This window comes from Rana temporaria, chromosome 3, assembly GCF_905171775.1.
Source record: "Rana temporaria chromosome 3, aRanTem1.1, whole genome shotgun sequence".
NCBI lineage: Eukaryota > Metazoa > Chordata > Amphibia > Anura > Ranidae > Rana > Rana temporaria.
Window position 1 is genome coordinate 419,499,898 of NC_053491.1, and position 13,888 is coordinate 419,513,785.

The 13,888-nt window shown below is 43.3% G+C and overlaps 1 protein-coding gene across 1 annotated transcript in view; it reads right to left on the bottom strand.

Annotated features, from left to right (window-relative positions):
- Positions 1-3,121: 3,121 nt before the first annotated feature.
- LZTS1 (leucine zipper tumor suppressor 1) overlaps positions 3,122-13,888 on the bottom strand; it is an 83,939-nt gene continuing 73,172 nt past the window's right edge. Inside the window, exons 3-4 of the mRNA XM_040346130.1 lie at positions 9,522-10,148; positions 3,122-5,904 (exon numbers count right to left, since the gene is read on the bottom strand). Coding sequence (XP_040202064.1) covers positions 5,398-5,904; positions 9,522-10,148 — 1,134 coding nt within the window. The 3' untranslated portion in view covers positions 3,122-5,397. The remainder of the gene's footprint in view (positions 5,905-9,521; positions 10,149-13,888) is intronic.

Consider the following 13,888-nt stretch of genomic DNA (forward strand, 5'->3'; position numbering starts at 1 on the left):
GCCTCCTATGGTCGTCACTGAGAGAAGTTTGAAGCCTGGTTTATGGGGAAGAACTATGGGATAAAATGTATCTTTTTCCACCCTAAGAAAAAAAGTGTCAGAGCTTCGAGGTCATGGGGCAACGCTAAATCTGCAAATATATAATATGTCAGTTTGACTGACATCCAATGTTTCCAGATGAGCTTTTCCCAAATGGCTTCCCATATGTCTGCAGGCAGAAGCAGTTTATATTCTCCACTGCAGGTGGCACTGAACCACAGCGGCGCTGCAGCTGGAAAAGGAGTAACCTGGTTCCTCTATGGTTTCCTGGGTCACAGGGGAAGCGATCCAGTTTGATGTTGTTGCCTCATGAGACTATGACAGCCATCATAGGTCAGGCAGAGCCTATTTTAGGCCCTGCCTCCCTGGTTTCGCTAGCTTTTATGCCAGTGGGTAGTACAGGAAAAGGTACTGTCTTTTAGGAACAGTACTAGCAGCAGGGAAAGGTTCCTGATAAGGAGGGAATACATAAGGTCACATCTCTTCTGGATTGAGAACGATCTGTTACCATTGCTGTAACCATAAGTGCAACTGGTTGGGTAGTCTTTCCACCGTGATTGTTGTAAACTGTTGCTGCATTGCTTCAATACAAGTTTATTATTTCACCCGACTGTGTAAATTAATGTCACCCTACCACGCTACACCCCACTTGCCCACATTAACCAATTAGGGTCTACTGTATTGAACCAAAAATGCAGTGAGAATTTGCTTGGTTACTATGGGCACTTTTATTTCAGTAGTTCAGCATTCTAGCAGGGGAGAACTAGGGGGATAGGGATTGCATCAGAGGTAGTGTTTTCAACTTTACAAAGTAATTTTGCTTGTTGATTTTTTGGCAGATCAACAGGTATTTTCTGTTTTTTGCAGCATTTGAAAAAAGTGAAAACATAGGGAAAAGTGTGTGCATTGCAGAGATGTACTGTTTTTTTTTTTTTGCACAGACATATAGGCAGATTCAGAAAGACTTAGGCCGGTGTATCAGTAGATACGCCAGCCTAAGTCTGAATCTGCGCCGATGCAAATTTAAGCGTATTCTGGTAACCAGATACGCTTAAATTAGGCTAAGATACGAGCGGCGTAAGTGTCTTACACCGTCGTATCTTAAAGTGTAATTTTTAGGCTGGCCGCTAGGTGGCACTTTCATTGCGTTCAGCGTAGAATATGTAAATCACTAGATACGCCTATTCACGAACGTACGCCCGGCCGACGCAGTACAGATACGCCGTTTACGTAAGGCATTTTCAGGCGTAAAGTTATTCCATCAAATAGCTGGACTAGTAATGTTAAGTATGGCCGTCGTTCCCGCGTCGAAATTTGAAAATTTTACGTTGTTTGCCTAAGTTGTCGGTGAATAGGGCTGGACGTAATTTACAACCACGTCAAAACCAATACGTCCGTGTGGCGTACTTTGCCGCAATGCACACTGGGATATGTACACGGACGGCGCATGCGCCGTTCTTAAAAAACTTCAATCACGTCAGGTCACAGTTAATTTACATACAACACGCCCCCCACATCCTCATTTGAATTAGGCGCGCTTACGCCGGCCCCATTTACGCTACGCCGCCGTAACTTAGCAGGCAAGTACTTTGTGAATACAGTACTTGCCTTACTAACTTACGGCGGTGTAGTGTAAATACGCTACGCCCCCGCAAGGATGCGCCCGCATACCTGAATCCAGCTAATACACTTTAATTGTTATCAGAGTGAGATGTGAAAAAAGTGATGCATGTGGAATTGGACTTGAGAAGCAACTAGATAGTAAAATCATCAAGGCTTTGGTAAGGTGAACCAAAAGGTCTTTATGGAGGTTGGATACATGGCTCTGTGTTTTAGTCTGTATCTATGGGTAAAACCAGCAGCTTTTCATGTAATTATGTATGGAAATGTTTGTCCACAAAGGCTGAAATCTAGCCACTTTTTCTCACTAATTTCACTATTTCAGCACTACAAGGGATCTTGTTAGGGTTTCTAGTGTTGCTCTCTAGCATCTCAATTGCCACTTTAACCCATGCTAAAATGGACTGCAATGGATTACAAGGGCACTTTTTGAGATTAAGCCTAGGTTGAGCTGAACTGGCAACGATTTCATTGCCGCATGTCAGTTTGACTTTGGGGGCAATTTCAGAGACATCTGTGCGGGTTCCTGCACAGATGTCAATCGAAGTCACCAAAATTAGTACAGAAACTGCTTTTGGGAATCGGTGCAGTGCCACAATTTTGGTGTCGCACCGTTTGAACGGTGCCATTGCCGCCAATTTCCGCCAATTTGGCATGTGATTTGACATATCAAATCGCATCAATGTAACCTAGTCAAAAGCTCCTCAGGGCTGGCTCCTCTTACCCTTAGACCCCTTTCACACTGAGGAGTTTTTCAGGTGGTACAGCGCTGAAAATAGCGCTGCTATACCGCCTGAAAAACTCCTGCACTGCATACTCAATGTGAAAGCCCGAGGGCTTTCATACTGAGGCGATGCGCTGGCGGGAGAGAAAAAAATCTCCTGCCAACAGCATCTTTGGAGCGGTGAGAGGAGCGTGTATACCGCTCCTTCCCATTTAAAACAATGGGAAACTGCTGCAATACCGCCCACAATGTGCCTCTGCAGAGGTGCATTGCGGGCGGTATTAACCCTTTATCGGCCGCTAGCGGGGGTTAATACCTGACGGTATAGCGGCCCTACTTTTACCATCCCCTTGCATTAGATCAACTCATGCATAAAAACATGAAGTTGCCATCATCCCTTGAAAGTTTAAATTGTGTGAAATATCCTCTGATATTGGGATTGTATAGGCAACAAATAACAAATTGTATAGAAAAAGATATACATTTATTGATACAAAAACAAATAATGCATATATAATGGAGAAATAAAAACATAAAATAAATATCAAAACCTTCAAAATATTGAAAATATTCAAAACCTCCAGTGATTAGGAGACAGTCAAACAGTGGCGTATCCTAATCACTGGAGGTTTTGAATTCTGGCATTGTATCATTTGTTTCATATGTATTATTTATTTCATGTTTTTATGTCTCCATTATATATGCATTATTTGATTTTTTATCAATAAATTTATATATTTTTCTATACAATTTCTTATTTGTTGCCTATACAATCCCAATATCAGAGGTTATTTCACACAATTTACCATCCCCTTGCAACCTGCCTAAGCTCTGGAATATTGCCGGAAGAGGCTGTTCACATGTCAAGATGCCAGTTGTTAAACTCAGCAATTCAAGTCATTGGAGCTATGCCGCACCAATGAGCCAAACCCTTGACTTGCGGTTGCAAGGATTCCCTGGATTATACCAGTATTTGTACTAAACTTGCTGTGCCTTTGCTGATTATCAGCCTGTTGACTCTGCTATTGCTTCATTTTTTGTTTTGAACCTGGGGTCTGTTTGTCTGGGCCTTTGCTGATTATCAGCCTGTTGACTCTACTATTGTCTGTTGTTTGCACTGGCCATCACTTTGAGGATTTAAAGTTTATCTAAATCCAAAACCAAAAAATGCAATATATTGCAGCTTATGGTGTGGCGGCTGTATTGTTTTCACTTTACTTTCACCTGGCAATCCTACAAATAACACACTTCCTATCCCCGGGTGGCTACATCTTCCCTTCATTGTATCTATGGAAGGAGCCATCATTGTCACCCTAGGCTGTTCTGCTGATATAGACTACAAACTTGTCCCTATCTCTTCATCTCTGTTACGTGGGGGGGGGGAATTTGTAGTTTACAAAAGATGTCAAGGAAAGGAGATAATCTGCGATGCAGCTCACAGAAACAGCTATTTTCTGTATTTGTTGAAAATGTTCTTACCGTGTTTCCCCAAAAATAGGACCTACCCTGAAAATAGGAACTACTGTTATTTTCCAGAAGGACTTCAATATAAGCCCTACCCCGAAAATAAGCCCTAGTTTAAAATGCTTGTAAAATCCCATAATCCACTCTATTACAGTAGTAAATACTGTACAATTGGTGTGTTACTGTAATATAATTGTGCCAAATACCTTCGGTACAGCATCGCTCGGCACTCATCTGACCTCCCACTGCTCTCCTCCTCCTCTTCTCCCAGCTGTCAGCAGAGGATCTTTTCCTCCATCCCCTCCCCCTGCAGTGCTCAGAGTGGGGAAGAAACCAGGTCACGGAAACCTCCAGGGCGCTATAAAAAGGTATTTGGCACAATTATATTGTACATTATTTAACTTCTGTAATAGAGTGGATTATAGGATTTTACAAGCATTTTAACTCGGATCACACTGGGGATTCATGACATGCGGAGGTGGGGGGTTTGTTGAGAAGACAGTACATTACATGGTAAGACCTACCCCGAAAATAAGCTCTGCTGTGTCTTTTGTTGCCAAAATTATTATAAGACCCGGTCTTATTTTCGGGGAAACACGGTAGCTTGAAAAAAATTGAAAACTAATGTGGGCAGGACATCTAAGAACTTTAAGCTTCAATATATTGCATTTTTGCTCTGGGTTTAGTAATCCTTCAAGCTAGCAATGCGTGTTTATATTTCTCTTGTTCAGCAAAATAAATCAATTGATTTCCCCATTAATGCTTAACAGCGCGAATGGAGGAATTTACCCTGTCTGCTATTGTATTCAGTGGTATACATAGTTGTAACTAGGGGAACATGGCAGGTGCAGCTTCTTAAACCACAGTTGTATAAAAAAAAATACACTTTTCAAATTCAAAAATGCAAGGGCTAAAGTGTACCAGAATAAGTAAAAAATGCAATATGGCGCCGTCCTCCCTTGGGGGTTATGGGACGAATCAATTTATTAAGAAATGTAATATGGCCTGTTTTATTAGGAGGGAATGGGGGTGTTGCTACAACCTCTGTTCCCAAGATGCAGAGTCCTAATATCAACTCTGGCAACAGAATTACGGTGTTCAATGGGGGCAAAGCTGCTATTGGAACCTAAAGGCTGAACTGGGCTTGATCTAACCCCTGTGGTCTTTTTCAAACAAAGCCTGAAGCTGGCTCATGAAGAGAAATATTAGAATTTTGCACCCTAAAAAAAATAACAAGTCAGGGCTTGGAGGCCACATGGCTTCACTAAATTTGCAGATTTATAAAATGTCAATTCAAATGACATCCAATGTTTCGTGACGGACAGGTCCCCAATGACTTTCCCGGTGTCTAAAGGAAGAAATGTTGCGCACAGTAACCAGTTAAGGTCTCCTATATTGAACCAAAAATTGCTAAGGGAAAATGTTCCTGGTTGCTATGGGCAAAAGAAACAGACTTTCAGTAATGATGTCCAACATGTCTCCATGCACAGTCCCATTCTCACTCGTACACACCACATACAGTCACACTCCACGCGCCTCTCTCACTCCAGTCAGATCTCAGTGGCTAAAATGTCCTGGAAGGAGAGCTCCATATCAGGCAGAGTCATGATGGGCCCGTCGTCCAGGTCCTCTCCACTCACAGCCCTCAGCCTTTGCTCCAGAGCTTGGCATCGCTGGCACATGTGAAGGTAGTTTTGCTGCAGCTGGCGCTGATACCGAATGACCTTTTCTTTCTCATCCCGCCATGTTTTCCTCTCCCTCTGGAACACATCGGTCATCTGCTCATTGTTCTGCCGCTCTGCCTCCAGCTCTGTACGGAGGGACTCTAACTCGACTTCTGTTACCACTGTATCATCCCTCTCATCCCTCTCTGCCTCTGCTACACGCAATCTTTCCTCTGCCTCTCTTGCCCGCTGCTCCAGGGCCTCTCCACGGCCTTTTGTTTCCCGAAGTTGAGCTTTCAGGCTTAGAATTTCACTAGCACGTAGAGACGCCTCGTCTTGAGTGTCCCGTAACTGCTGGCGTAGGGAAGCAATTTCCCCAGATTTCTGGCATACCTGTATAAAATATTGGTATAAAAAAAAATTACTGGCACCGGAAAACCTGAAGCAACATTTCTGCAGCAAATATCAAATCATCCACTTAACATGGATTATAAAGCTGAACTACAGAGAAACATATAAATATACAGATGAAACGCGTATATAGGAGCCATGTTACCTGCAGAATAATTTGTACTTATGTCCATTCAGTCCTGGAATTTACACAGTCCCAGAAGAAAGCTAAGCCAGGTTGGTGACCTGACTTTTCTCTACTGCAGTTAAGCAAAGCAGTTTGGTCACTTCCCCACCCCCAGCCAGTGATTGGTTAATAAAGGAACAGCAGCAGCATGTTGGGGAGTCTTCACTTAGTCTTCTTTTTTTTCTTGTCAGAATGTACTTTATTCGTTTATATACTTTGCAGGATGTCTCATGCCGCGTACACACCATCACTTTATGTGATGAAAAAAAACGACACTTTCTGTGAAGTAAAAAATGACGTTTTTGAAACTTCAATTTTCAAAGACGAAGTTGCCTACACACCATCGTTTTCTCACAATGTTCTTGCAAAGTGAGGTTACGTTCCACCACGTTTTTCCATTGAAGCTTGCTTCATAAGTAGCTTCTGGGCATGCGTGGATGAAAAAACGTCTTAGAAAACGACGTTTTTTGCTACACACGGTCAATTTCTGTGAAGTAAAAAGTGCACTTTTGAAAAACGACACATAAAATTGAAGCATGCTTCAATTTTTTTTGGTCGTTTTTTACAAGACATAAAACGACGTTTTCCCCCACACACAGTCAATTAAAGTGACGTTTAAAAAACGTAATTTTTTTTCATCACATAAAGTGATGGTGTGTACGCGGCATCAGTCCTCCAGTCTTACTGTTGCTTAAAAGGGGGCTGAGGCTGATACCAAATCAAATTTAGGCGCCTACTCTAGCAGTATTCAAAAATATTTATTTTTATGTATTTTTTAGTTGAACACATAACTAGTATTTTTTTTTAGCTTAATGGCACATTATGGATATGTTTTTTTTTTTTTTAAAACGTATTTAAATGAAACATATGTGAAAAAAGGTTCTTCTTGTCAATTTACTTTTTGTGCTGTATTTCAACCTTTCTTAACCAGGGTGGTGTCATGGAACCCTAGGGCTCCTCCAGAGTAACCACTATCTACAATGATCTTTTCTAGCTATCTGTAAGGGGAAAATCTTTTTCAATGATCCCCAATGTAAAGCTGGCCATACACCTATAGATTATCTGCAGATTTTCTATGGTTAGATGGAAAACGTGCAACAGATTTCTCCATGTATGCTAAACTGTGTTGTGTGAGAGTCAGCGGGGCCCACTAGCAAGATATGGAAGCTTGGGCCAGTGGGAGATTCTTCCTTCCACACAGTTCAGTGTAGATGGAGGAATCTGTTCCACTTTTTCCATCTGACCATAGAAAATCTGCAGATAATCTATAGGTATATGGCCAGCTTAAGGAACATTCTTCTAAGTGACCATCACACCAATTTACTGTGAACTTTTGATATGGTCATTGGGATTTCATGACCCTGGCATGTTATTTGAGGGGTTCCTCCATATTACAAGGTTTGAGAAGGACTGCTCTAATTTAAAGACGGAGTTGTTTTCTGCTGCTTCTCAGCTTAAGGCTCGATTCACACTGGAAACAGCCGTGGATCGCATAGGAACACTGTGCGTCCCTGTTCTCCCTTTCAGGGACGAAGCAGGGACAAATATTTGCCTGAATTCCGCCCTGAAATGGAGCCAAAGACACACAGCGTTTCTGTGCAGTGCGCTCCGCAGCCACCCCAGAGATATGTGAACCGGCTCCATAGAGAGGCGGTCACATTCTCCTGCTATGCAAATTGGATGCGGGGACCCCAGAAGAGAAGGATCAGGGCTGTTCTGTGCAAAACAATTACACAGGGCAGGTAAGTATGACATTTCCATTTATCTATTCAACATTTTTCTTTAGAATCACTTTAAAATTACCAGTACAAGAATTTGTCTTGATATGACCACCTCCTCTCACACTGGAAGCCAGTCAGGATTGCATTGCATGGTGCAGTGAGCAAAGGGATGACCTAATCAGTGTGCTGCTGTTTAAGGTGGGATGGGGGGTTCCTGACCAAGGCTGTATTTGTTAACTGCTGTGTAGTTTTCCTGCTTTGCTAGGTGATTGGGGTGCCTGAGTAACAAGGCTGGATTCCTGTCAGAAGCTTTTTTTTTTTTTATAGAGTAGGTGTGAGAAAAGGAAATAGAATCTCTGTTTCTTTTTAATTGTTGTCTTTGATTTTGCTGTCATTAGACAGATATTAATGTGCATTCTGTCCCAGACACTACACAGGAAGCAAGGGGATTTTTTCCCAACAGGTATACAAAGGGTCCTAAAAATATGATAAATGTTCTAAGCGATTTTCTGTGAAAAAAATAATAATTTTATGGCTCTATACGTTTCCTTTAGGACAATTCCCCTCACTTCCTGTGTCTGTGACCACATATGAATGGAAAATCTCCTCAGAAGAGGCCCTCTCAACTAGGGTTGTCCCGATACCGATAGCAGTATCGGTATCGGGACCGATACCGAGTATTTGCGGGAGTACTTGCAAATACCCCCGATACCTAAATAGAATACTTGCCCAAACCGGCCATAAACCCCCCCCTCCCCCGCGCGCCGCAACGAATGCCGACCCCGTCGCATACCGCAACGCCGCCGCCGCATGGGTTAAACAGCGTGCAGGGAATATCACAGCTTTCATTTGAATAGCTGTAGTATTTCCCGCCGCGCCGCGTATAGACACTCCCCCTTGCTCGGGATCTGTCAAATCCCGAGCAAGGGGGAGTGTCTATACGCGGCGCAACGGGGAATACTACAGCTATTCAAATGAAAGCTGTGATGTTCCCCCCACGCTGTTTAACCCATGCGGCGGCGGCATCTAGGTATGGGGGGACATGGCTGCATAAAGGGGGGACATGGCTGGATATAGGGGGGACATGGCTGCATATAGGGGGGACATGGCTGCATATAGGGGGGACATGGCTGGATTTATGGGGGACATGGCTGCATATAGGGGGGACATGGCTGCATATAGGGGGGACATGGCTGGATTTATGGGGGACATGGCTGGATTTATGGGGACATGGCTACATATAGGGGGGACATGGCTGCATATAGGGGGGACATGGCTGCATATAGGGGGGACATGGCTGCATATAGGGGGGACATGGCTGGATTTATGGGGGACATGGCTGCATATAGGGGGGACATGGCTGCATATAGGGGGGACATGGCTGCATATGTGGGGGGACATGGCTGCATATGTGGGGGGACATGGCTGCATTTGTGGGGGGATATGGCTGCATTCGGGGACACATTTTAAAAAAAGTATCGGTATTCGGTATCGGCGAGTACTTGAAAAAAAGTATCGGTACTTGTACTCGGTCCTAAAAAAGTGGTATCGGGACAACCCTACTCTCAACAGTACAAACCATAGAAATATCTGACCTTTACGGTGCATTCAGACAAAAAATCTCTCTCCATTTGCTTGTGACTGGTCAGCTGGCTTTAATTGTTAATTTGCCCTAAATAATATTTTTTTGATTCTTCTGTTTTTTCTCTTACCTCCCATTGTGTTTCATCCATAGAAGGGCTAATAGTGATCTTCTTCTCTTTTTCGTATCCTCGCATCTTGCCTTCCATGGGCTCCCTTTCTGTCACCTGGATAGAAAGCATGTGCTGGGGTCTCTGGCCTCTCTGAGAGCTTTGCCTTGACCTGGAAATACCTCCTCCTCGGTGACCTTCATCTGCGATTTCACTAGACTCTGCTCTTGCCAATTTCTCACAGGATGGAGGAGACCTCACACCTGGCTTTGCGGGTACGCTGAGTATCTTATTTGCATTTCCGCCATCTGACAAAGACATAGCCCTGAGGCTCAGCATGTTGCTCCTGTTGCTCTGAGTGATGTTGTGGGCACTACCTCCAAAACGCCCTGTTGGCATAAGTAGAGCATCCAAGTGGCATGCAGTGCCCAGCTTGCTGGGATGAGTGGGTAGGCTAGACATTGAGTTCCTGCCAGACTGCGACATGCCATCTTTACAGTGCCCAGCCCGACTCTCTGCTTCTCTTGCCCGATCTGGCCGATAGTAAAGAGAAAGTTGTGGGCCACTTTCTACAGCAGGATAACATGTGACGGCTGAGTTCCTGCGCATGCCAGGCTTCAGTGGTGATGGGCGCAGGGCATTCATTTCCTGTGGAAAAATAACATCATTATTGTAACACACCAAGTTTGTTCATGCCTAGTTTATAACTACTGCTAAGTATCAAAAGTAGCCTGTTTAGAGGGGCACTACACTAAGTGCTATCTGAATAATAATAATAATAAAAAACGAATAAAAATAAATAATAGTAAAAAAAAGAATAATAATAAAAAAAAACATGATAAAAGTCTCAAAGGGTGTATAAAGTTTTTTTTAAAAAATAACAAACATACCATACTTACCTATACTGTGCAGTTTGTTTTGCAAAGAGTGGCCCTGATCCTCGTCTTCTGCGGTCCCGCGGCGGCTTTCTCTGCTCCTCCCCGCAAAAGCTAACCCCCTTCTGGGAAGTGCTCTCCCAAGTGGGTTAGCTTGCGGGCAAGCTCCCCTCTGATACAGTGGCGGCCATAGCCGCCAAGTGTACCGCTCGGCCCGGCCCCCCCGGCACGCCGCATCATTGATTTGATTGATAACAGCGGGAGCAAATGGTTGCGCTGCTATCAATCTCCAATGAAGAGCTGCCTCAAACTGGGGGAAAGCATCATAGCAATAAGCCAAAAGCGATGAGCGAACTTGCCTGGGTTAGAGTCTCATGGGGTTCTTAAAATGTTGCAGGAATTCCAAAATACCTGAACTTAAAGTGGTTCTAATGGCTGAAGTTTTTTTTACCTTCATGTATTCTATGCATAAAGGTAAAAAACCTTCTGTGTGCAGGGCCCCACTAATACTTACCTGAGCTCCCTTCGATCCAGCAATGTTTACAATAGCCTCGGCTGCACCGGGACGCTCCCTCCTCATTGATCGGGACAACAGCGGGAGCCCATTGGCAGCTGCTGGCCCCATTACGGCCACCAGACCCGCTGATTGGCTCCCGCTGTGTCCCATCACAGCGGGAGCACTGCATGCACAAAATCACACACAGGTACGTGATTTTGCGCAGTCGGGCTGCCGTGCCGCAGTAAATATAAACTGCTAAATACAGTATCTCACAAAAGTATTTTGGTAATATAGTGTGTGTGTATGTATATATATATATATATATATATATATATATATATATATATATATATATATATATATATATATATATATATATATATATATATATACATACACACACACACACACACACACACACACACACATACACATATACACAGTAATTCCCCATACACAGGATCGGAAATTCTGACAAGAAAACTTTTTTTCTGACGGAATGTTGGCTCAAACTTGTGTTGCATACACACGGTCACACAAATCTTGTCTGAAATTCCGACCGTCAAGAACGCGGTGACGTACAAGATGTACGACGAGCCGAGATCAATGAAGTTCAATAGGCAGTTCGGCTCTTGTGCTTGATTCTGAGCATGTGTGATTTTTTTTTTAGCGAGTTGGAATTGCATACAGACGAGTGGATTTTCCGACAAGAACTTTTTCAGACGGAAAAATAGTAAACCTGCTCTCAATCTTTTGCTGGCAGAAATTCTGACAGAAAATGTTGGAATTTCCGACCAAAAGATCACTTTCAACTTTTTTGGACGGAAAATCCGATCGTGTGTACCTGGCATAACTCACGAATGTGAGTACACCCCTCACATTTTTGTAAATATTTTATGATATCTTTTCATGTGACAACACCAAAGAAATTATACTTTGCTACAATGTAAATTAATGATAGTACAGTTTGTATAACAGTGTAAATTTGCTGTCCCCTCAAAATACCTCAACACACAGCTATTAATGTTTAAACCGCTGGCAACAAAAGTGAGTACACCCCTAAAGGAAAATGTTGAAATTGGGCCCAATTAGCCATTTTCCCTCCCGGGTGTCATGTGACTCGTTAGTGTTACAAGGTCTCAGATGTGAATGGGGAGCAGGTGTTTTAAATTTGGTGTTATCGCTCTCACTCTCTCATACTGGTCACTGGAAATTCAACATGGAACCTCATGACAAAGAACTCTCTGAGGATCTGAAAAAATGAATTGTTGCTTTACATAAAGATGGCCTAGGTTATAAGAAGATTGCAAAGACCCTGAAACTGAGCTGCAGCACAGTGGCCAAGACCATACAACGGTTTAACAGGACAGGTTTCACTCGGAACAGGCCTCGCCATGGTCGACTAAAGAAAATGCGTGCACATGCTCAGCGTCATATCCACAAGTTGTCTTTGGGAAATAGACGTATGAGTGCTGCCAGCATTGCTGCAGAAGTTGAAGGGGTGGGGGGGTCAGCCTGTCAGTGCTCAGACCATACACAGCACACTGCATCAAATTGGTCTGCATGACTGTCGTCCCCGAAGGAAGCCTCTTCTAAAGATGATGCACAAGAACGCCCACAAACAGTTTGCTGAAGACAAGCAGACTAAGGACAAGGATTACTGGAACCATGTCCTGTGGTCTAATGAGACCAAGATAAACTTATTTGGTTGAGATGGTGTCAAGTGTGTGTGGTGGCAACCAGGGGTGGAGAACTAAGACAAGTGTGTCTTGCCTACAGTCAAGCATGGTGGTGGGAGTATTATGGTCTGGGGCTGCATGAGTGCTGCCAGCACTGGGGAGATACAGTTCATTGAGGAACCATGAATGCCAACATGTACTGTGACATACTGAAGCAGAGCATGATCCCCTCCCTTCGGATACTGGGCCACAGGGCAGTATTCCAACATAACGGCCCCAAACACACCTCCAAGACCGCTGCCTTGCTAAAGAAGCTGAGGGTAAATGTGATGGACTGACCAAGCATGTCTCCAGACCTAAACCATTTAGAGCATCTGTGAGACATCCTCAAATGTAAAGTAGAGGAGTGCAAGGTCTCTAACATTTACCAGCTCTGTGATGTCATCATGGAGGAGTGGAAGAGGACTCCAGTGGCAACCTGTGAAGCTCTGGTGAACTCCATGCCCAAGAGGGTTAAGGCAGTGCTGGAAGATAATGGTGGCCACACAAAATATTAACACTTTGGGCCCAATTGGGACATTTTCACTTCGGGGGTGTACTCACTTTTGTTGCCAGCGGTTTAGTTAATGGTTGTGTGTTGAGTTATTTTGAGGCAACAGCAAATTTACACGGTTATACAAGCTGTACACTCACTACTTTACATTGTAGCAAAGTCTAATTTCTTCAGGGTTGTCACATGAAAAGATATAATAAAATATTTACAAAAATGTGAGGGGTGTACTCACTTTTGTGGAATACTGTACCCTTTCTCATGAGCAGTATATAGCAGTCTCGTGACTTCTACCAGTGTCTGGTTAAAGCTTGTAGGAGGAGTTCTTCTCTGACTGTCCTAAGAAGCTGACTGTCCCAAATTCATACCCCTTGGAATCTTCCACATTTTGTCATGTTACAACCAAAAACATAAATGTATTTAATTGGAATTTTATGTGATAGACCAACACAAAGTGGTACATAATTATAAAGTGGAAGGAAAATGATAAATGGTTTTCCAAATCTTTTACAAATAAATATCTGAAAAGTGTGGCGTGCATTTGTATTCAGCCTCCTTTCCTCTGATACCCCTAACTAAAATCTAGTGGAACCGATTGCCTTCAGAAGTTACCTAATTAGTAAATAGAGTCCACCTGTGTGTAATTTAATCTCAGTATAATTACAGCTGTTCTGTGAAGCTCTCAGAGGTTTTTTAGAGAACATAAGTGAGCAAAACAGCATCATGAAGGCCAAGGAACACACCAGACAGGTCAGGGATAACGTTGTGGAGAAGTTTATAACAGG